The sequence below is a fragment of the Acomys russatus genome, chromosome 8 (assembly GCF_903995435.1).
Source record: "Acomys russatus chromosome 8, mAcoRus1.1, whole genome shotgun sequence".
In the NCBI taxonomy this organism is placed as follows: domain Eukaryota; kingdom Metazoa; phylum Chordata; class Mammalia; order Rodentia; family Muridae; genus Acomys; species Acomys russatus.
This window is the reverse complement of record NC_067144.1, coordinates 17,288,805-17,309,854: the sequence shown is the minus strand read 5'-3', so window position 1 is coordinate 17,309,854 and position 21,050 is coordinate 17,288,805. Positions and strand designations below refer to the sequence as shown.

Below are 21,050 nucleotides of genomic sequence, written 5' to 3'. Positions count from 1 at the left end.
ACACACACACACACACACACACACACACACCACACACACACACACCACACACACACACACGTTCTCTTTCCCAAACCACCATTTAAAAACAGTCAAGAAATAGCAGAGGAACTAGCCATCAAAGTTAATAAAGACTCCTAGCCACGGAAACTTGCATACTGGGGTGGTAGTGCTGGCGGTGGGGAAACAGCATGAGGAAAAGGAATATTAATAATTACTCTGAGCTTTTAAATATCTTTTGAATAATAGTTAAAATTAATTTAAAATGAAATGGTAATGTAACAGAAGATATGTTACCAACCAAAATACAATGTCAGATTGCTAGTCAATACTCAAATGAACTTCCTGCCATCTCAGGTTAGCTTAACATGCTGATTACAAGCTGCACAATTAAACATTTAAAACTGTGTAATTCATATTTTCAAGTTTATAATAGGTGTAAAATAGATGAAAAAGCTACTACACTGTACTTGTCAGCTGAAAATCCCAATTTTCACCACAAACTCAATACTGCAGGCATCGTGGCACTAACCTGCAATCCCAGAACTCTAAGGCTGCAGTACTGTGAAGTCAAGGCTATGCTAGGCTACACTGCAAGAGCCTACTTCAGGGAAAAACCCAAACCCACACCTACAAAATCCCAAACCTCAGTATTTCCATCAGTAATCTTACACCATGAACGAGCCTAGAAGATGGTGACTAGATCCTGAATAAAGGGATGGCCCTAGAGGATGGACCTGGCATTGTAAGTGGGTTGGTAGGTGTAATCCAGCTACTTGGGAGTCAAGACAGAGGACTGAAAATTTCAGGACAGCCAAGGCAAGTTGAACTTTGTTCAAAATGAAAATAAAATAAGAAAAAGTGGAATGGGAGCACAGCTTAATAATAGCAGCTTGCCTAATATGTACAAGGCCCTGTGTCCTATTTTCAGGCCCTGAGGGAGGAAGGGAGGGGGCAGGACACACACGCACACACACACACACACACACACACACAAACACACACACACAGGAGGGTGGTGGCGGGGGAGAATATGAATGTGTCAGACTATGAGGACATGGGTCATAATTCTTGTTTTCCTGAGTTGGCAGCAAATGCCAAGAGGCAATGGAGGAAGGCCTGAAGGCACATGGTGTGAGTGAGAAGGCTACCAGACCAGTTCAGAGAGAGCATGTGGGGTGCCAGGTAGTGCGTGGTGGTTAAGTGTGTAAAGTTGAACTGAGGAAATAATGTTCTAACTGTTTATCTCAGATCCAAAACGTTAAATGTGCTAAGTATTTCACCAGAAAAAATTGGAATAATGTTTAGACTCCGCAGTAAAAGCAAAAACATCATTACTTAACATTTAGTATAAATTCTGTCATGTCTTATAGAACCTACATCATTGTTATGAAAATATTTTTGAATATTTTCTTCCTGTTTAGTTTTTTCTTCTGTGCTTATTTTTGAGATATAGTCTCTCTATTCAAGACAGGACTGAGTCATACTCACCATCTTCCTGTTTCTACCTCCCAGTGCTGAGGTTACAGGCACTTGTCAGCATAGAAGACTGACTTCTTTCTTTCTTTCTTTCTTTCTTTTTTCTGAGTCAGGGTTTTTCTCTGTAATAGCCCTGACTATCCTGGAACTCTCTTTGTAGACCAGGCTGGCCTAGAACTCACAGCAATCTGCCTGCCTCTGCCTCCCAGCGTTGGAATTAAAGGCATGTCTCCCCACACTTGGCTCCCTGATTTATTATTTTAAAATATAGATTCTGAAATGTTCATGAATTATTTTCTAGAATTTGCTTTGAATTAATCTGGAGGATTAGGGTGGAGAAAAGTAGGTAAGATATATATACATATATGATTTTTTATTTCAGCTAGAAAACTTATATAAGTGAACTTCTATGTGTTTATCACATGCTGCTACAATGAACAGCTCATGGTCATTTTTATTTCACATATATGTTTCATGTATTATTTCATGTATGTGAAATACCACCATATATATCATATATGTATCACCAGGAACTGATCATAGTAGCAGTGAGACAGGCATATAGAAGTTCATTTATATAAGAAAATTTCCAAAACTAAATTAAATAAATATAGTTAGAATTTATTAAAAATGGTTCTCATTTTTGTTTCCATTTGCACTTTCCTTTCCTTTCATAGATTTGTAAAAAACATAATTTGCTATACCATTTCTGTCATTGCAATCCATGTCAGGATTTATGGACAGCTCAGACTCTGCAGGCGCTCACTTCATTTGTTATTGCGTATCTACCACCTTCACATGCTTAATTAGACCTCGGTTGAACTTTTCCAGTAAAGGAAAAAATTAAGTTCAACTTGAATTCTGTTGATTCTATTTAATTTTCACAGTCCATGTACAAAACAGGACTAACATATCACACCAGACTATCTCTTTATCAAGCATACTACATTTCTCCCCAGAGTCATGCTTGGTTAAGTTCACGTGACACTGCCCTGCAGGACCAACTACACTTGTTCAGCAGCCAACAGCATCTAAAATGGAATACTGAGCAAGGGTTACCAAACTTTTTCTCTGAGGTTTTTGCTGTTGTGCTGGTATCTAGGATTGAACCTGCAGTCTTGACTGCTAGCCAAGTGCTCTACATATCCCTATCCCCCTTTAGTTTTGTTCTTTGTCCCTCTCCCCGCTCTGTCTCATAGCTACTCAGCAGGCCTGAGTCACTGGAGTAGGTAGGGTACCAGGCCTATGCCAGGAGACCATTCTTTTGTTTGTTTGTTTGTTTGTTTCCCGAGACAGGGTTTCTCTGTGTAGCCTTGGCTGTCCTGGACTCACTTTGTAGACCAGGCTGACCGCGAACTCACAGTGATCTGCCTGCTTCTGCCTCCCCAGCTCTGGGCTTAAAGGTGTGTGCCACGACACCCAACATAGGAGCCCTGTTCTTCTTTTTATTTTTTGAGACAGAGTTTCTCTATGTTAGCCATGGCTATCCTGGATTCGCTTTGTAGACCAGGCTGGCCTCGAACTCACAGCGATCCACCTGCCTCTGCCTCCCAAGTGCTGGGATTAAAGGTGTGTGCCACCTCATCCAGCCTAGGAGCCCTTTCTTAACAGAGTTCTAAAGTGCACAGTCTAGTAGATGATGCTGAGTGAGTAAGCCTTAGACCTCAGACTCTGGCTCTAACTCATACACATTTTTGACTTGTGCTCGCTCATTAGCCTGAGAGATCTTTAGAATAAAAAGGCAAATACCAACAAAATAATTATTTCATAGTTTTTTTGGGTTTTTGTTTTGTTTTGTTTTGTTTTTACCTTCAGGCAACCGTACTAGATGATTTCTTCTCACATTAAAGTCTCTCAAAGCCTCCAGGTTACCAATCTGGGAAGGTACAGTTTGAATTTCATTGCAGCTCACATCCTATTTCAAAAGGACACAAAAGTAAGATTATTTTAATTACAAACTTGCCTGCTTTGAACTATTTACAAAATGACATTATGCAAGAAACACACACACACACACACACACACACACACACACACATCATCCTGTATCTAAAAATAATCCATAGTTTATACTTTTTAATCTATTTTAATTCTAACTAAATTAATTTAATGTAATTATTTTGATTAATTCTTTATGTTTTATAGATTTTTGTTTTGTTTTGTTTTTCAAGACAGGGTTTCTCTGTGTAGCCTTGGCTGTCCTGGATTCACTTTGTAGACCAGGCTAGCCTTGAACTCACAGAGATCTGCCTGCCTCTGCCTCACTGAGTGCTGGGATTACAGGCGTGCGCCACCACTCTCTGCTCTATAGAAAAAAATTGAAATTAAAATGAAATTAAGATATAAATAGAAGGCCTAGAATATCAGATCAAATGAAAATGTTGGAAGCTGGGTGAGGTGGTGCACACCTGTAATCCCAGAACTTGGGAGACAGAGACAGGTGGATCTCTGTAAGTCTGAGGCTAGCCTGGTCTACAAGGTGTGTCCAGGACAGTCAAGGTTACACAAAGAAACCCTATCTTGAAAAATAAAAAATTAAAAAAGAGAGAAAGAAGGAAAGAAAAAAAAATGTTGGTGGAAAGGTAAAGCAGGAGAAGGTATATTTTATTTTATACTCTTCTAATTAAAACAGAAAAAAAAAATGATAAAAAATAGTTCACAGAAAAGCCTTCATTTTTCAAAATGCCAGTTTGACTGTTTAAGAATATAACATTAAAATGTAGACAATCACTCTAATTTTTATCCAATTGAGTATAAAGAAAAATAATAAAACATACACAGCTCAAAGACTATGAAAAGACAATCTGTTAGTAGCTAGTCAGCCTGAGCTTAATACATATGATCTGGAGGCCTGCTGGTAGCTTGCTTAAGTGCTGGTTCTAATCATCTGAGAAGAGAGGACTAGCTACAGCTTCCAAGATTAGTAAATTCAGAATTCTGTAACCCTGAGACTAGCCAGAATGACTTAGAAAAGTACAGCCATGTGTAGCCGAAGGAAGCACCAAGCTGTCGGTGAACACTTTGAAAGGTCCCCACACATGACTGAAAGTACAGAGCTCACACACTACTTAAAAAGCCAGGCACTTGTCACACAACTCAGTACGCTGTGGACAGCTTTAGGACTTCTTTACACTTACTATTTATTTGTGGATCAGAGAGGCTGGGGAGGAAACGTTAGTATGGCGGTCAGAAGAAAAGCTGTGTGGTTTGGTTCTCTCCACCACATGGCCTCAGGGACCAAATCAGGCTTGTCAGCTTGGCTGCAACACTTTTACTTGTTGACCTATCTTGCTGACCTAAAACATTATTTTCTTTTTTTAAATATTTATTTATTTATTATGTATACAGTGCTCTGTCTGCATGCACACCTGCAGGCCAGAAGAGGGCACCAGATCACAGTATAGATGGCTGTGAGCCACCGTGTGGTTGCTGGGAATTGAACTCAGGGCATCTGGAAGAGCAGTTAGTGCTCTTAACCTCTGAGCCATCTCTCCAGCCCCTATTTTATTTTTTTTCAAAAGATAAAATAATGTGATTTTCAGCTGGGCGCGGTGGCGCATGCCTTTAATCCCAGCACTCAGGAGGCAGAGGCAGGTGGCACAGTGAGTTTGAGGCCAGCCTGGTCTACACAAACAAGTCCAGGACAGCCAAGGATGCACAGAGAAAAACCAGGCTCGAAAAACAAAAAAAAAAAAAAAAAAAAAAAAAAGAAGACTGAAATAGAATAAAAAAATTAGACTTTAAGTCCACTGCTCTAAGTATCAAAATTTTAAAAGGGTAGTTAAAGAAGCTGAAAGGGCAAGAAAAGCAGGTCTGTGCTAAGAGTTTTGGTAATTTAGGATGTGTCTCTTAGAAAATATCTGTGCTGCCGGGCTTGGTGGCACACACCTGTAATCCCAGCACTTGGGAGGCAGAGGCAGGTGGAACGCTGTGAGTTCGAGGCCAGCCTGGTCTACAAAGTGAGCCCAGGACACTCAGGGTTACACAGAGAAACCTTGTCTCAGAAAACCGAAAGCACCCATGTCACAGAAAGTCTGGGAGGTGGGAAAGAAAGAAGAGAGAAGGCTGCGTGACAAGACCACCAGGGATCAGTCTTTGAAGTGACTTCCTTTGTTAAAAGTTCCCTGAATGTCCAAGGGCATCAACGAGCACCTCTTGTAGAAAACTAAAAGTAGCACTTCAAACATACTGCATGAAAAAAATTGAGTAAGATGCTCACAGTTTGTCTATCATGGGGGAAAAAAGAACTTGAAGTGTAATTTATACTTATTTCATGTTAACAAGCCAGGTTCTGAAGACTGTCCCAAAACATGTATTTTGGATTCTATTTCCACACAAAAACAGTAGCTTAAAATGTCAATTCTAGATTTAATGTCTGTGAATCCTGACATATAACTTGCTAAATTTAAGTCCTCCTACCAAAGCAATCTAATTTGTCCAACTAGATGTACACCATGTATTTTTCTGTGTACTATTGTCTTTGTTAATAAAACACCACACACATACACATACACGGCCCAAACTGAACTGCATTTCTAAGTCTCAGTGGACACAGTTGCATGCGATCATTTTAAGTAACAAAGTATAGGCTTTAGCTCAAGAATGATGATTTCCAATCTTTTTTTTTTTTTTTTTTTTTTTTTTTCCTTTCTGTGTAGCCTTGGGCATCCTGGACAGACTAGGCTGATCTCGAACTCACAAGGATCCGCCTGCCTCTGCCTCCCGAGAGCTGGGATTAAAGGCGTGCGCCACCATGCCTGGCTCTGATTTCCAATCTTATAGTTATTACAGCCTCTGGCAAACTATATCACCTAGTGTTAGTTTCCTTAGCTATAAAATGCAGACAATATAGAATCCAGCTCATAATGTGACTTTGGGGATACAAATGGTCTGACTCCTAAACTAACTCAAACATAAATACCTTTTGTTGTTTTTTTTTATCCAGACATGGTTTCTCTGTATAGCCCTGGTTGTCCTGGACTTCCTTTGTACAACAGGCTGGCCTTGAACTCAGAGGTCCCGTCTGCCTCTGCTTCCCTGAGTGCTTGGATCACAGGCATGCGCCACAGCACTCAGCTTTAAAAAAGATTTAAATGGTTTCTTGGGCTGGCAGTGGTGGTGCACACCTTTAACTTCAGCACTTGGGAAGCAGAGGTAGGTGGCTCACTGTAAGTTCAAGGTCAGTTTGGTTTACAGAGTGAGTTCCAGGATAGCCAAGTATGTATAGAACAACCCTGTCTTGAAAAACAAAAACAAGCCAGGTGCAGTGGCATATACCTTTAATCCCAGCACCCAGAAAGGAAGAGGCAGGTGCACTGCTATGAGTTCAAGGCTGGCCTGGTCTACAAATCAAGTCCAGGACAGCCAAGGCTATACAGAGAAACTTTGTTTCAAGAAAGAAAAAAGAAAAAACAAAACAAAACAAACAAACAAAAGATGGTTTCTTGTATATTTACAAATAATAATAGGTTAAGTTTAATGATATCTTAGAAAATATATAATAGCAAATTGTAGCTGGCTATATATTCCAAAGGTATGACAAGAAAAAAAAACAAACATAAAAAAACCAAAGGCCAACGTTTGGAGTGCCTGTTCACCTATAAAGGCTAATAAAAATCATAAAAATATTGATATTAAAATTTTACTTTGGAGCAGGTGAGATGGCTCAGTGGTTAAAAGCAGTCTGCTTTCCCAAAGGACCTGGGTTGAATTCTCAGAACCCACATAGCAGCTCACAACTGTCTGTAACTCCAGTTCCAGGGAGTCTGACACCTTCACACCAATGCACATAGAATAAAATTAAATAAGTTAAAAAGAATTTAATTTGAAGGCAGGCATGGTGGTGCACAACTGTAATCCCAGCACTTGGGGGAGGCAGAGGCAGGCGGATCGCTGTAAGTTTGATGCCAGCCTGGTCTGCAGAGTGAGTCCAGGACAGCCAAGGCTACACAGAGAAATCTTGTCTGGAAAAAACAAAACAAAACAAAACAACAACAAAATTAATTTGAAAACTCAACTACACTATTAACTTATGTCTCAAAAGTCTAGTAACACAGAAATCATTTATGCTGGTTACAAAATAACCAATGACATTTCCCCATTCTGTGTAGAGATAGTAAGACTTGTACATTCAAGTCTTTTTAAATTATGTATCAAGCTAACACTAGAAAATTACTTCTAAAACACTCTTAACATCCTATTTTTATCACATAGAAGACTGCAGACATGTTGGGCAATCAAAAAATAAAATGTTAACTTACAAGTTCCATCAAATGTCTGAGATGTCCAATTTCTTCAGGAAGTGAGACCAATTTGTTATTGCTAGCAATTAAGACTTTCAGTGGTAAATTACACAAGTGTACTGGCAATGTTGACAGCTGGTTCCGACTAAATGAATAAGCAGAGAAAGAGCAGTCAGATACCACTGATGGAAAAATTTTCATCTTTGTCATTTTAGATCCAAAAATAAGTCTTACAAGGAATAAATACGATACTAGATTTGAGTCCTTATCAGTTTAATTAATTCCCAGCTGATAAAGTTTATACAGGTAATAGGAATCTTTATTTTAAAAACCCATAAAAATCAGAAACATAAAATAGTAAAGCATAACTCTCATTAGAATAAAAACAAATTAAAGTTTACCATATAAATTTAACCCCATAATAACTCTTTTAGGGCCAAGTCTTTGCTCATTTTAAAGATGTTTTGTTGATTAATATAGTTTATGGACCTTTTAAAATGTTTTAATCCAACAATAATTCTACTCCTACACGTTTATTAAGAAAAAAACATTTACATACAAATTTCTCTAGTCGTGCTATTTTTTTTTTTTTAAGATTTATTTATTTATTATTATGTACGCAGTGCTCTGTCTGCACGTACACCTAAAGACCAGAAGAGGGCATCAGATCACATTGTAGATGGTTGTGAGCCACTGTGTGGTTGCTTGGAACCTCTGGAGAGCAGTCAATACGCTTAACCTCTGAGCCATCTTTCCAGCCCCTAGTAATGCTCTTTTAAACATGATTTTAAAACAGCCAGAACTAAATATCTAAAAGGAGTGGATTTTATTTTTTAAGGTTTTGCTTTTATTTTTAAGTAAGTGCAGTGGGTTTAAGCAGTACCCAAAGCAGCCAGAAGAGGGCATCAGACTCCCCAGGAGCAGCAATTATAGGCAGTTGTGAGCTGCTTGGAAAGGATGCTAGAAACTGAACTCAAGTTCTCCGAAAACAACAGTATATGCTTTTAACTATGGAATCATCTCTCTAGCCCCAGGGATGTAATTTTTCTTTAAGGTATATAAACTGGGAAACAATATTTACTAGAAAAGCATTTTCAATCATTTCCAAAGCATTTACTGAGATGGCTCAGTAAAGGCATGTTCTACATAGGTATGGCAACCTGAATTCAAACCCTGGAACCCACATGAAAGTGGAAGGAGAGAACTGATTCCACAAGGCTGTCCTCTGCCTCTGTACATGCATCACAGCACACGGTCAAACACTCACATCATGCACACACACAATAAAAATAAACAATGTATTGTGTGTATGTGTGTACTGTGGGAGACTGAACCTTGTGCATAGCAGGCTAGTGCTCTACCAGCTAAGCTGTATCCCAGCCCATCAGATCTAGTATTTACTTGATAAAGTTAATTTGAAAACGTAACTGGAGAACCACAGCTGCAAGACTTCTAGAGGCCTATTAAGCTAACAGCTAACAGGGTGTATTAATTATGCAAGGCTAAAAATAAAGGGAGAAACAGGACAAGCCTGGGGAAAATGTTACTATACACTAAGAGCGTATTAGAAACTGCTGGTGTGGACAGGTAACAGTAACTGTAAACATTTCGGTCACACAGAGGAGAAAATAAAAGATCATATAAAACCACTTTTTCTGAAGGAATATTATTCTTACCTAAGATTTAGGAACGTCAGAGCTTGTAAGTTTAGAATGGCCTCTGGGATATACCGAATACAATTCTGGTATAGGTTAAGACTTTCCAAGGAGACAAAGTGACACGCTTCCATAGGAATTTCTGAGAGGCGATTTCGTGACAGGTCTGAAAGAAAATATAAAAGCTTTTAAAACCATTCATTCCTTTGAACTGGTTTTACTGAAATTTAGTTAGTATGCTTCATGATTCCTTGAATTCTCCAGAATTCCTATTGTGGAAACTGGCTCAACATAGCACTGAAATATTTATTAACTGGCTGAGTAACCCATTAAACATACATCTTTAAACTGTTGCTAAGAAACGTTGTTTCCTTTTCAATTCCAAACACACTAAAAATAAAATTGTTATTTTTTGTAATACACATACTAAGACACTGGCCACCCATTATATCAAAGTTGCATAAGTAAGTTCCAAATATCATCAGAAACAAATGGATCCCTCCAAAAAACCCACTTTCCCAAGTATGTATGGGGGGGAGGAAGAAGGCATGATGCTTTGACGAGTCAGAGGACAACTCTCCAGAGCAGGTTCTCTCCTTGCGACCAGAGATCAGGTTGTCAGGTCGGGGCAACAAGGATCTTTTATCCGCTGAGCCAACGCCTCAGCCCAATTGCCCTACTCTTTACCAGAGAAAGTCACAGTCCTTTGTTAAAATGAACTTAGGAACCTTTTTTGCTCCCAGTGACACATGAGCCTCAATAAAAACGGGGGAGAAATGGTTCAGTACTTAAGAATACTTGCTGCTTTTCGAGAAGACCACCAGAGTTTAGTTTCCAGAACCCACAACTGCCTATAATGGTCTCTGTAGGAGGGAATGAGCACACAAGGGTGCACACACACACACACACACAAAACAAAAAAGCCCACTGCTTTTTGGTTTTTTTTAAAGACAGGGTTTGTGTAGCCTTGGCTGTTCTGGAACTCACTCTGTAGACCAGGATGGCCTCAAACTCAAAGAGATCTGCCTGCCTCTGTCTCCCAAGTTCTGGGATTAAAGGCATGGGGCATCATCTCCCACTTTAAAACTTTTTTCAAAAACGTAATTTCAATGAATAAAATTCATCACGCATATTTGATCATGATTTTAAAATGATACATTCTCCCAAAGAGACAGAAAACAAATTCATACACTTATGAACTGACCAGAAGAACCAACCCTTTATCTTACCTTTCCTATATGAAAAAAAAAAAAAAAAAAAAATCACTGTGTAACCTAGATACTCTAACCAGAGTGAGATGACGAAATGGAAGCATCCTAGTTGTGGGTGAAAAAAGCCCCAGGATATCATTATTTTACAACTCCCAATGAATTAATAGATCTAGAACAGAGCAGGAGTGGCTATCAACTTTTAAGATGAACTTTGTTTGCTTATTTGTCGCACACTCCCTAAGGAAGTCTCCTGCTTACCTACCATGTGGTAGTAATTTAAGAAAGACATCACCAACTTGCCCAACCTTCTGACACTGTGTGCACTTGGAAAAAGTCAAAGCCCAAAGTGTCTGTGAATGTAAAAATGCTATTTCATAAAAGCAAATTTCACATAAAATGAATTTTAGGGCTGGAGAGGTGGCTCAGAGGTTAAGAGTACCATCTGCTCTTGCAAAGGCCCTGAGTTCAATTCCCAGCAACCACGTGGTGGCTCATAACCATCTATAATGAGATCTGGTGCCCTCTTCTGGTGTGCAGATGTTCATGCAGGCAGAACATTGTATAAATAATAAATAAATCTTAAAAAATGATTTTTGGACAGTAAATATAGCCTCTCTTTTTCCTGAAGAATTATAAGATGAAATTGTTCATAATTTGATGTATTTAAGTGTAAACACTTCACACAATCACACTGACTTGCTTTAATACAAAGTACAACAATTATTTTATCAACTATCACTTAATTCATTTTAAAAGTTGAAGTAATAAAAGGAATTGTTAATGTCAATTATAAAATGCTTCAATATGAGGCTGGAGAGATGGCTCAGCAGTGAAGAGCACTGGCTAGTCCTCTAGAAGACGTGGGTTTGATCCCCAGCTCCTGCGTGGTGGCTTACAACCATCTGTAACTCCAGTCTCGGGGGATCTGACTCCTCCTGGTCTTCAAGGGCATCAGGCACTCGTAAGATGCACAGACATGCATGCAAACAAAACACCCATTTACATAAGTAAATTAGACAAAGTAAATGTTCCAATGTTTAAGTTTCATGCAATAAACTTCAGGCAACAGTTAAAATGAAGGAGAGATTTAGCTTACAAACCTGAGTATTTATTTATAGACTAGCCTTGCATTTTGTGAAGGCTGGCCTTGAATACAGCATTCTGCCTCAGTCTCTCAAGTGCTGGGATTATAGGTGTATACCACACTTTGGCTTAACTTGGACTATTAAGATCCAAGAAAGGGACGGGTAGCTTGGTAGGTAAAAGTGTGTGCTGGATGCAGAGTGAGCATCTATAATCTCCATGTTCCTGTAGGGAAATAAAAAACGAAGACCAGAGAATGCCTGGTCTCTGGGTCTGTGGGTCTGGCATACGAAGGGGAAAAGAACAAAGAGGTGCTGCATCAAACAAGGTGGAAGGCAAGGAGCAACGCCCAAGACCGGCCTCTGCCGCCCGAGTTAGCTAGAGGCGCATGCCCAAGTCCTGGGCACCTGCTATCCTGGCTTCTAGGCCCTTTGAGTTTCTCTTTTAAAATGAACTTGCTAAAGCTCCAGAAAAAAAGCAACAAAACAAAACAAACAAACAAAAAACATTTGTTGAGGGCTTATCAGAATCACACCAATTCCAACAATCTGGGAAGAAAGAACATCCTTACAACACTGAGCCTTCTAATCTAAAAGCACAGCTCATTTGCTCAGCAAAGAAAAGCTCAAACACTTCTAAGTAAAACCTCATAGCTTTTCTTAGAGGTTTTACAAAAATGCTAGTAGAGTCTCACATCTTATTACTTCATGAATGACATACTTCTAACTACTTGTTACTCACATACAGAAGTAATTGTCATTATGCTGATTTTTGCGTCTGACAGCCGCAGTAAACTTTTAGTTCAAATAACTGGTCTCCAGATCCTTTCAGACTATTTATATGACTCTATGAATAATGACACCTTTGTTTCTTCCTCAGTGCTTCTCATTTATTTACGCAATTTCCTCACCCTGTTTGTTAGAACATCAAGTATAATGCTGAATAAAAGTAACAGTATCTTCTTTGTTTCTAATTTCAACCATTTTTTGTTGACTCCCTATGAAATTAAAATGTAAAAAAAGAAAAGAAAAAAAGAAAACCTAAGTTTGCTAAGATTTTTTATTAGTAATGGTTATTATATTAATAATTTTTCTTCCTCTGCTGAGGTAATCACATGATTTTTATATTTCATTATATTAATATGGATCCCCCCCTTTTTTAAAGTAGATTCATTTTTTAAAAATGGGAGAAATGCCTGGTGTGGTGGCACACACCTTTAATCCCAGCACTCAGGGAGGCAGAGGCAGGTGGATCTCTGTGAGTTTGAGGCCAGCCTGGTTTACAAAGCGAGTCTAGGACAGCCAAGGCTACACAGAAGAAATCCTGTCTCAAAAAACCTAAAAAAAGGAAGGAAGGAAGAAGGAAGGAAGGAAGGAAGGAAGGAAGGAAGGAAGGAAGGAAAAAAAAAGTGAGAAAGAACTCCTGAGAGTAGAAAGGAACCCAAAGGAGGATTTCTCAATTTTTACTTTTTTTTTTTTTTTTAATTTTATTTACTACAGACTTTATTTAAAGTGAGGCATCTGCAGAGCCAATAATTCTTAAATTGTGATTCAGGTTGAAATAACTTCATAAAAATATGCTGAGAGCAGGCACACCCACAGGTCTCAACTACAAGATTACCTCTTCACCCATTCTTCTCTTTCTCAAATAAGTGTTTCAGGTAGGGGTCAAGGTAGACTGTGTCCTCCTTGTATTTTGTCCACTGCTCTTTAGGGAAGATCTGATGCCTCAGAGTCAGTTCCAAGGCTCTCTTACTGTGAAACATTCTGTCATTATGAAGGTCCCCAGGAAGCCTGCATATGGCTTCTTTTACTTCTTCAGTTCCGTATACTGTATCGGCTTGCATTAATCTCAGTTTATTAAATCCTGCAGCATTATAACACCGTTTTCGAAAACCATCCAGCCACTTGCTTGACATTGCAACAGCAGGTCTGCCTGCCATTTTGATCTGAGACTGAAGGTCAATTTTTACTTTTTATTACACCATTATTTTATTCTTTTTATGTAGAATTAATTATTATTCTCACAAATTCTTCACTTTATTAATATAGAATGAAACTAACTTTCTAATGTTGAAGAAATTTTATAATAATTTGAAGTAAGACATGATGGTTAATATTCACTGTCAACTTGGCTAGACAAAGAATGTCTCTGGATAGTCTATGAGGTTCTTTCCATGAAGGTTTAACAGAAAGGGAAGACCCACGCTGAGTGTGGGTGGCACTACTGATGAGGTGGGGTCTCAGATGGAATGAACAAGTCAAAGGAGGGAGCACCAGCATTTATCTTTCTCTGTTCCCTAATTGTGGATACTATGTGACAGGCTGCCCCAAGCTGTTCTGCCTGGTACAAGATCGGCTGTCCCCTGGAACTGTGAGTCAAGCTAAGGCTACCTTTTTAAAGTCGTGTGTGTGGAGAGTAGCTCCTACAAACCCGTCTCTCCGTGATGCTATCTCCTCTACTGCATGTCCTCTATACTAGACTAAGTTTGGTGATGTGCAGTTCTAGTTTTTTGTTTGTTTGTTTTTAACATATGTCATCATGAATGACTGACCTAGGATTATAACGTCTCTGTTAGGGTGTGACAGCAAAATTGTACTACTCTCATCAATTTGGTCTGGGGGCATTCCCTCCTTTTCTGTTGACTGAAAAAGGTTATGTATGTTTCAAGTTATTACTATTATCTTTAAAGCTTGTTAGAATTTGTTGGCAAAGCCATCTAAGCTTGGAGAATTACTGTACTGGTTGGATTTCTTTAATATTTTAAGATTATGTATTTTCTTGAATTACTTTTAAATTATATTCTGGGAATTTGTTGCCTTTGCTTTATTTTCTGCTTCTATTTTCATTGAGAATGATGTATTATGTAGTCCAGGCTGATCTTGAATTCATAGGCTCAATCCTCTCTCCTCAGCCTCAGAAACTATGGGACCACAGGCATTTGTTTGTTTGGTTTTCAAGACAGGATTTCTCTGTGTAACCCTAGTTGTCCTGGAACTCATTCTGTAGACCAGGCTGGCCTTGAACTCAGAGATCCACCTGCCCCTGCCTCCCAAATGTTGGGATTAAAGGCATGCACCACCACCACCCAGCTGACCACAGACATTGTATATTATCTCTAGCTGTTTGCTATTTTTCTTGGCATAAAGTTATTGATAATATCCTTTGTTTATAAGCTTTTACAGTATCTATGGTGACTTTCCCTGCTATGCTCTTTTGTTTTGGCTATTTATACCTTCTTTCTTGAACACATGCATCAAAAGTTTACAGCAACATTAGCATTTTCTTTGCCTTTCTTCGGTGGGCGGGGTTGGGCCTGGGGCCTTGTGTGCTACACTCTACCCCACCATTAGCTTCTGCTTAGTTAGCCTGTTCATCAAATATGTGGTTCCTATTTTGTTTATTTCTGTTCTATCAGGAGGGGGATCATACTGTTTTGTTTTTATTTTCAATTTACTGAGATACTTAACCACTAAATCTTACTTATTTCCTCTTCAAAGATATGCATTTAAAGCTATAAATTCAGCATACATGATGGTACATGGCTTCAATCTTAGGAAGAAGCAGGGTAAGTTCCAGGCCAACCTCAGCTACATAAGACACCCACCTGCCTTTAAAAGCAAAACAACAACAAAATAACAACAACAACAACACACACATACACACACACACAAACAAGCTATAATCGCTCAGGAGGCATAGGCAGGTGGATCTCTGTGAGTTCACAGCCTATATAGTAAGGACCAGTCTAGTACACTAGCCAGGGCTACATAATGAGACCCCGTTTTTAAGGGGGGAAAAAAAAGAAAAGAAAAGCCGGGCACGGAGGTGCACGCCTTTAATCCCAGCACTTGGGAGGCAGAGGCAGGCAGATCTCTGTGAGTTCTGAGTACAGCCTAGTCTACAAAGTGAGCCTAGGACAGCCAAGGCAACACAGAGAAACCCTTTGGTCTTGAACCCCCTCCCCCTAAAAACCAAACCAAACCAAAAAAGAACATATCTGATTTTAATCCTTTGATATTTGTTCATATTTCCTTATGATTAAGCAAATGACCAATTTTTATAACTATTTCATGAGTCTGAAAAAGACTTCTACACTGGACATAATGTTGCAGTTAAGTCTATAGGTCATACTTATTTGATAATATTCATTCAATACTTGCCACTTTCTAGGTGTTTTTTTTTTTTTTTCCTATCAATTGCTGGGTAAGAAGGATATATTACATTCTTTTACTGCTGTTGCTTCCTGGTCGGTCTCCTCCCTCTGAGATGCAGTAGGATGTAGCCCAGGCTGGCCTTGAGCTCACTATATAACCAAGACTGGCTTTGCACTCCTCATCCTCCAACTCACAGTGCTGGGATTACAGGTGTGCACCATATTCTATTTATCTGACAGGATTTTTAACTGAAAAACATGGTTTATATTTAATAACATTACCTATTAGAGTTGGATAGTCAAAAGGGACACATAACAAATGCAACCTCATTGTTCTTTGAATTATCTATGCTTTCTTTCTTTCCTTTTTAACTATTAGGGTTTCATTTTTGTTCAAAATGGCAGTGTATCTAGATCTTTAGCTAATAGTTCTGATTTTATTAAAATTCAAATTAAGGAAATAAAGATAGATAATACATTTTAACTAATACAGAAAATTTTTACTTATAGAAAATGTTCTGAATCTGTATGTTAAGTTAACGCCTGAAAACTGCCTATTTCACTAGAAGGGGAAAAAGACTTATTAGCTTAAAAAAAGATTGATTTATTATGTCTACAGTGCTCTGCCTGCACGTATACTTGCATGCCAAAAGAGAGCATCAGATCACATTATAGATGGTGGTGACCCACCATGTGGCTGCTGGGAATTGAACTCAAGACATCTGGAAGTACATCAGTGCTCTTAATCTCTGAGCCATCTCTCCAGCCCAATTTATTAGCTTTTACGTTGTTTTTTTTTTTTTTTTTAATTAAATGGGACAACATTTTTTTCAATTTCTTTTTTATTAATTTATTCATATTACATCTCAATTGTTAGCCCTTCCCCTGTTTCCTCCCATTCTTCCCTCCCTCCCACTTCCCCCCTTCACCCCTCCCCTATGTCTGTGATTGAGGGAGACCTCCTCCCCCTATATATGCTCTTAGAATATCAAGTCTCTTCTTGGTAACTTGCTATCCTTCCTCTGAGTACCACCAGGTCTCCCCATCCAGGGGACGTGGTCAGAAAAGGGGCACCAGAGTTCGTGTGAGAGTCAGATCTCACTCTCCACTCAACGGTGGAGAATATCATGTTCGTCGGCTAGGTCTTGGTAGGGGTTCGAAGCTTACTGCCTATATTCTCCTTGGCTGGTGCCTTAGTTTGAGGAGGACCCCAGGACCCAGCTCTGCCTGTCATAAAGTTCTTCTTGTAGGTTTCCAGGACCCTGTGGGTCCTACTATTTCCCCATTCTTCCACGCTACTCTCGCCTAAAGTCTCAATAGGATGTCCTCTCCTCTGACCCACAACATTTATTCCTTTTCCAAATGTTACAGTAAATCCAGGTGGCAGAGAACGGTTTTAGCAGTTAGAAAAAAAAAAAAAGTACAAATCCAGGGTTTGGCCATTAGAAGTTATTTACAACGATGGGAGAGGGGGGAAAAGACAACAAGTTGTTTCACATTACAGACCTCCCTCCCGCCCAGAGCCTAATACTTGTTTATCAAGTCAGAGACATGGTTGATTCACAAGCTGGAGGTTTGAACTTGAGTAAGACATTTATAAAAACCCGGGCAGGGGCAGTGGTGCCACTAGGCACAGCACAAGAGACTAAAAACTCAAATTGTGCAGCCTGTCCTTCGAGAGAAATCAGAAGGAGGGTGGGAGGTGGGGGGGGGAGGGGGTGATTCCTTGGCCTCCTCACCAACAGAGGAAGAGCAGGAGCAGGGGGAAGCCAGCGCCTGCAGCGACGACGGAGGGCACTGCCCAAGAAGGGAAGGCAGCTGCCACCCCTGAAAGCCAAGAGCCCCAGGCCAAGGAGGCAGAGGCTAGCGATGTCTCCAAGGGAGGAGACACAGAAGAGGAGGCAGGGCCCCAGGCTGCAGAGCCATCCACTCCCTTAGGGCCCAAGAGTGGCCCTGCATCAGCCAGTGCTGAGCAGAATGAGTAGCTGGGTGGGGGCAGGTGGGTGATCTCTAAGCTGCAAAAACTGTGCTGTCCTTGTGAGGTCACTGCCTGGACCCGGTGCCCTGGCTGCCTTCCTGTGCCCAGAAAGGAAGGAGTTTGTTGCCCCCTCCCAACCACGTTCCCTTTCTCCCGCCGCCTGTGGATTCTCTCATCAGCCATTTGGTCTTACTCTTAAGGCCAGTTGAAGATGGTCCCTTACAGTTTCCCTGTTGCCCTGAGTTAGGTCAGTGATGTGCGCTGCTCCTGTCCCTATCTTCTTCCTGGCCCCACCCCGGCAGAAGGCAATGGCTTTCCTCCCAGTTCTTTTCCAGGTACCTTTTGCTTACCCCACTTCCCAAACCCTGAATGTCCAGCCTTTTCCCTTGTTGAGCTTTTACATTGTCTTATGTCTAGTTTTGAGATGGAGTCCTGCTCAGACTGGCCTGGAACTTCAGATTCTCCTGCTTCAGACTCCTGAATGAGGGGATTACAGGCATAAAAGCTGCCCATCTCTGAACTACTGAGAACTCACTTTACACAGAAATACTGTGCTAAAATGTTATGTATTTGCTAACGTGTTGTATATTTCCAGTAGTTCCTGTCTTTAGTGCATGATATTTTTTCTGCTCCCCCCTCCCCGACAGGTTTTCTCTGTATAGCTCTGGTTGTTCTGGAACTAGCTCTGTAGCCTAGGCTAGCCTCAAAGTCATAGTGATACACCTGCCTCTGCCCCCAAGCGCTGGGATTAAAGGTGTGTGCCACCCAGCATGTATGATGCTTTTATTTATGTAGTCAGAACTTTGAAACTGTTCTAGACAGCCAAGCCTAATCCTACTAGCAAATGTCAGTTTCTAGGTCCAAATGCACGTGGAGTCCACTAATCTCATCTTTTCTACCATTGCTTCTTGTGCCTATTCTGAGTCAAAACGTTCATGGAGAATTTTTTGTATAGAATAAAATACAAAGATACAAATTCAATACAAAGAATAAAATACAAAGCATATGTCACAACTTCCCAAGTTTGACATATGAAAAAACAAACAAAAAAACAAAACCCACAAAAACCAAATACCAAGTCTTCCCCAAGTTACTAGTATTTACACTATTTTTGCTTTTACAAAAGGGGAAAAAAGCATTATATATTTAAAGATCTACATTAAAATGTTTCAGATATTTCCCCCTATCCTGTAGTAAGATTCGGGAAAAGGGGAGACTACTGTATCACTGTGTTGCCAAAACAAGCTCCTTGACTTCACACACATACACAGTACCATGACAGGCCTCTGAGGTTTCCATCCCCCTGTCAATATAACCAATCATCTGTTGTTTTCCAGACTGCAAGCCCAATTGAGACTGCCAAGTACTGTAAAAGCCACAGTCTGGATCATAAACAACTTTGCAATTAAGCTATTAAGTGACTTCTGTGTATCACATCCTGAATGTGGCCTTGGTCTTCCAAATGCCATTCCTGCCTGATGACAGTGAGGCAGGCCAACAACTACACCAATCTTTATTCAGCTCAGCAAGACAGACAAGGCCTCTTTAGGCCTGATACAATACAAGAATGCTTCTGGCATGGAAAAAGATGAAAGGTTCAATTAATTAAAAGAAATATTTCAATTCCTCTCCAGCATCTAGCTGGGTAAGTGTAATGCTCTTCCTTTATCAAGGAAACTTCTTTTTGTGACAGACAAAGATCATTACAGAAAACCACAACTGATCTAAATACTGAAGTGTAGAGCCCGATCCCAGCCAGTGTGTCTACAGGACCACTCCTATACCTAAGGCTTGGGGAAAATTGTGGAAGAGGGACAGAAAGATTCTAAGAGCCAGAGGAACAGGAAGTTTACTGTGCAAAGTGTCTCCTAAAAATAGCAGAAACTACAACCATAAAGTCTTACCAACATGGCTGCCTAAACATGCCCTGAACGTGGGCAACACTGATACACACGCTAACATGGACAGGGAGAAGCTCAAAAGTCCTCAACCCTTCAAAAAGAACTGAAGGCAACCAAAGAAAGCTGAGAGCAGGAGAAATAGTCTCCCCTAAGGAAGAGCAACCTAACTGGTTACCCAGCACCAAATGTTCAGCCTTGAAAACATACACACAAACACACAAGTAACATACAGATTAAGCAGGTTGTATCTATGCATTTGGAAATACACACACACACACACACACACACACACACACACACACACACACAGTAAAGGGAAAAGAGGCCATGAATTTGAAAGAGTATACAAAGGAAGCATGGGACGAATGGAAGGAAGGAAAGGGAAGAGGAGAATGACGTAACTCTGATCTAGAACATGTTTAAAGAGCTGTCCCCACTGACATGTGAGTGGTACTTATTGTGCCTTTATGCATGCCATGCCATGCCGGTCACTGTCCTAGTTCACAGGTGTTGAACCAGGTTGCAGCTGGGTTAAGTCTGTTTGTTTTCCTCCCTTCGCATCTGAAACCATAAATGGTAGACCACAGGAGAAAGGCCCTCAGTTCAGATCCGAAATCCTAAGGGATTCCATGTTTTCAGTGAGAGGCTCACATCAGCCCCTGCGAGCCAACCAAAGGCTACACAAATAATCTACATTATTTTGGAAGTCACTTGGACTACCCTGACCAACCATTCAAAAGCAGGTTTCTCATGCCTGGTTCTGGGGTTTTGTTAGTCTATGTTCTTGTGGGGAGCACATCTGTGGCAACCAACAGCTGTCTAATTGGACTCAAGACCCTCTCAAGCGAAGGAAGACCATCTTTAGCACAGCTCCTGCACACTGACACCATGCCTGATACTGGAAAGCCAGACAGTTCCAAGGGCTAGTGAGGTCACAGACTCTAGAGAAGAATCCAGTACTACCCCTCTGCTGGACCAGCGCAATTCCTTACTACATTCTAACCTACCTGTATACCCGCAGGTTAGTGTAAGTAGCCCCTCTCGTCAGAGAAGCGTCTTGCTCTGGCAAAGGAGACCATCAGAGAAAACCGCAAAATCATCATGAGCCTGTCCCAAAAGACAGACACATCTTCACCACAACTCCAGGGAGCATCTCTGAAGAGGGCAACAAAGACTGTAAGAGACAGAATGCCAGGGAGTCTCTCCTAGAAATGGCTCTGTAAACAAGATCAGAACACTGATATCAAACATAAATTAACACGAGAGGAGGAATTTTCATGGGGTCCCACCTATGGACAAAGAACTACAGGCAATTAATGACTGCTGGAAGGAGACTTCACCTTCT

The 21,050-nt window shown here is 40.3% G+C and overlaps 1 protein-coding gene across 7 annotated transcripts in view; it reads right to left on the bottom strand.

Moving 5' to 3' along the window:
- Lrch3 (leucine rich repeats and calponin homology domain containing 3) overlaps positions 1-21,050 on the bottom strand; it is a 110,016-nt gene that overhangs the window by 61,985 nt on the left and 26,981 nt on the right. For all 7 annotated transcript variants that reach the window (XM_051149807.1, XM_051149811.1, XM_051149809.1 and 4 more), the window contains exons 2-4: positions 9,398-9,542; positions 7,740-7,866; positions 3,289-3,394 (exon numbers count right to left, since the gene is read on the bottom strand). In XM_051149807.1, coding sequence (XP_051005764.1) covers positions 3,289-3,394; positions 7,740-7,866; positions 9,398-9,542 — 378 coding nt within the window. The remainder of the gene's footprint in view (positions 1-3,288; positions 3,395-7,739; positions 7,867-9,397; positions 9,543-21,050) is intronic.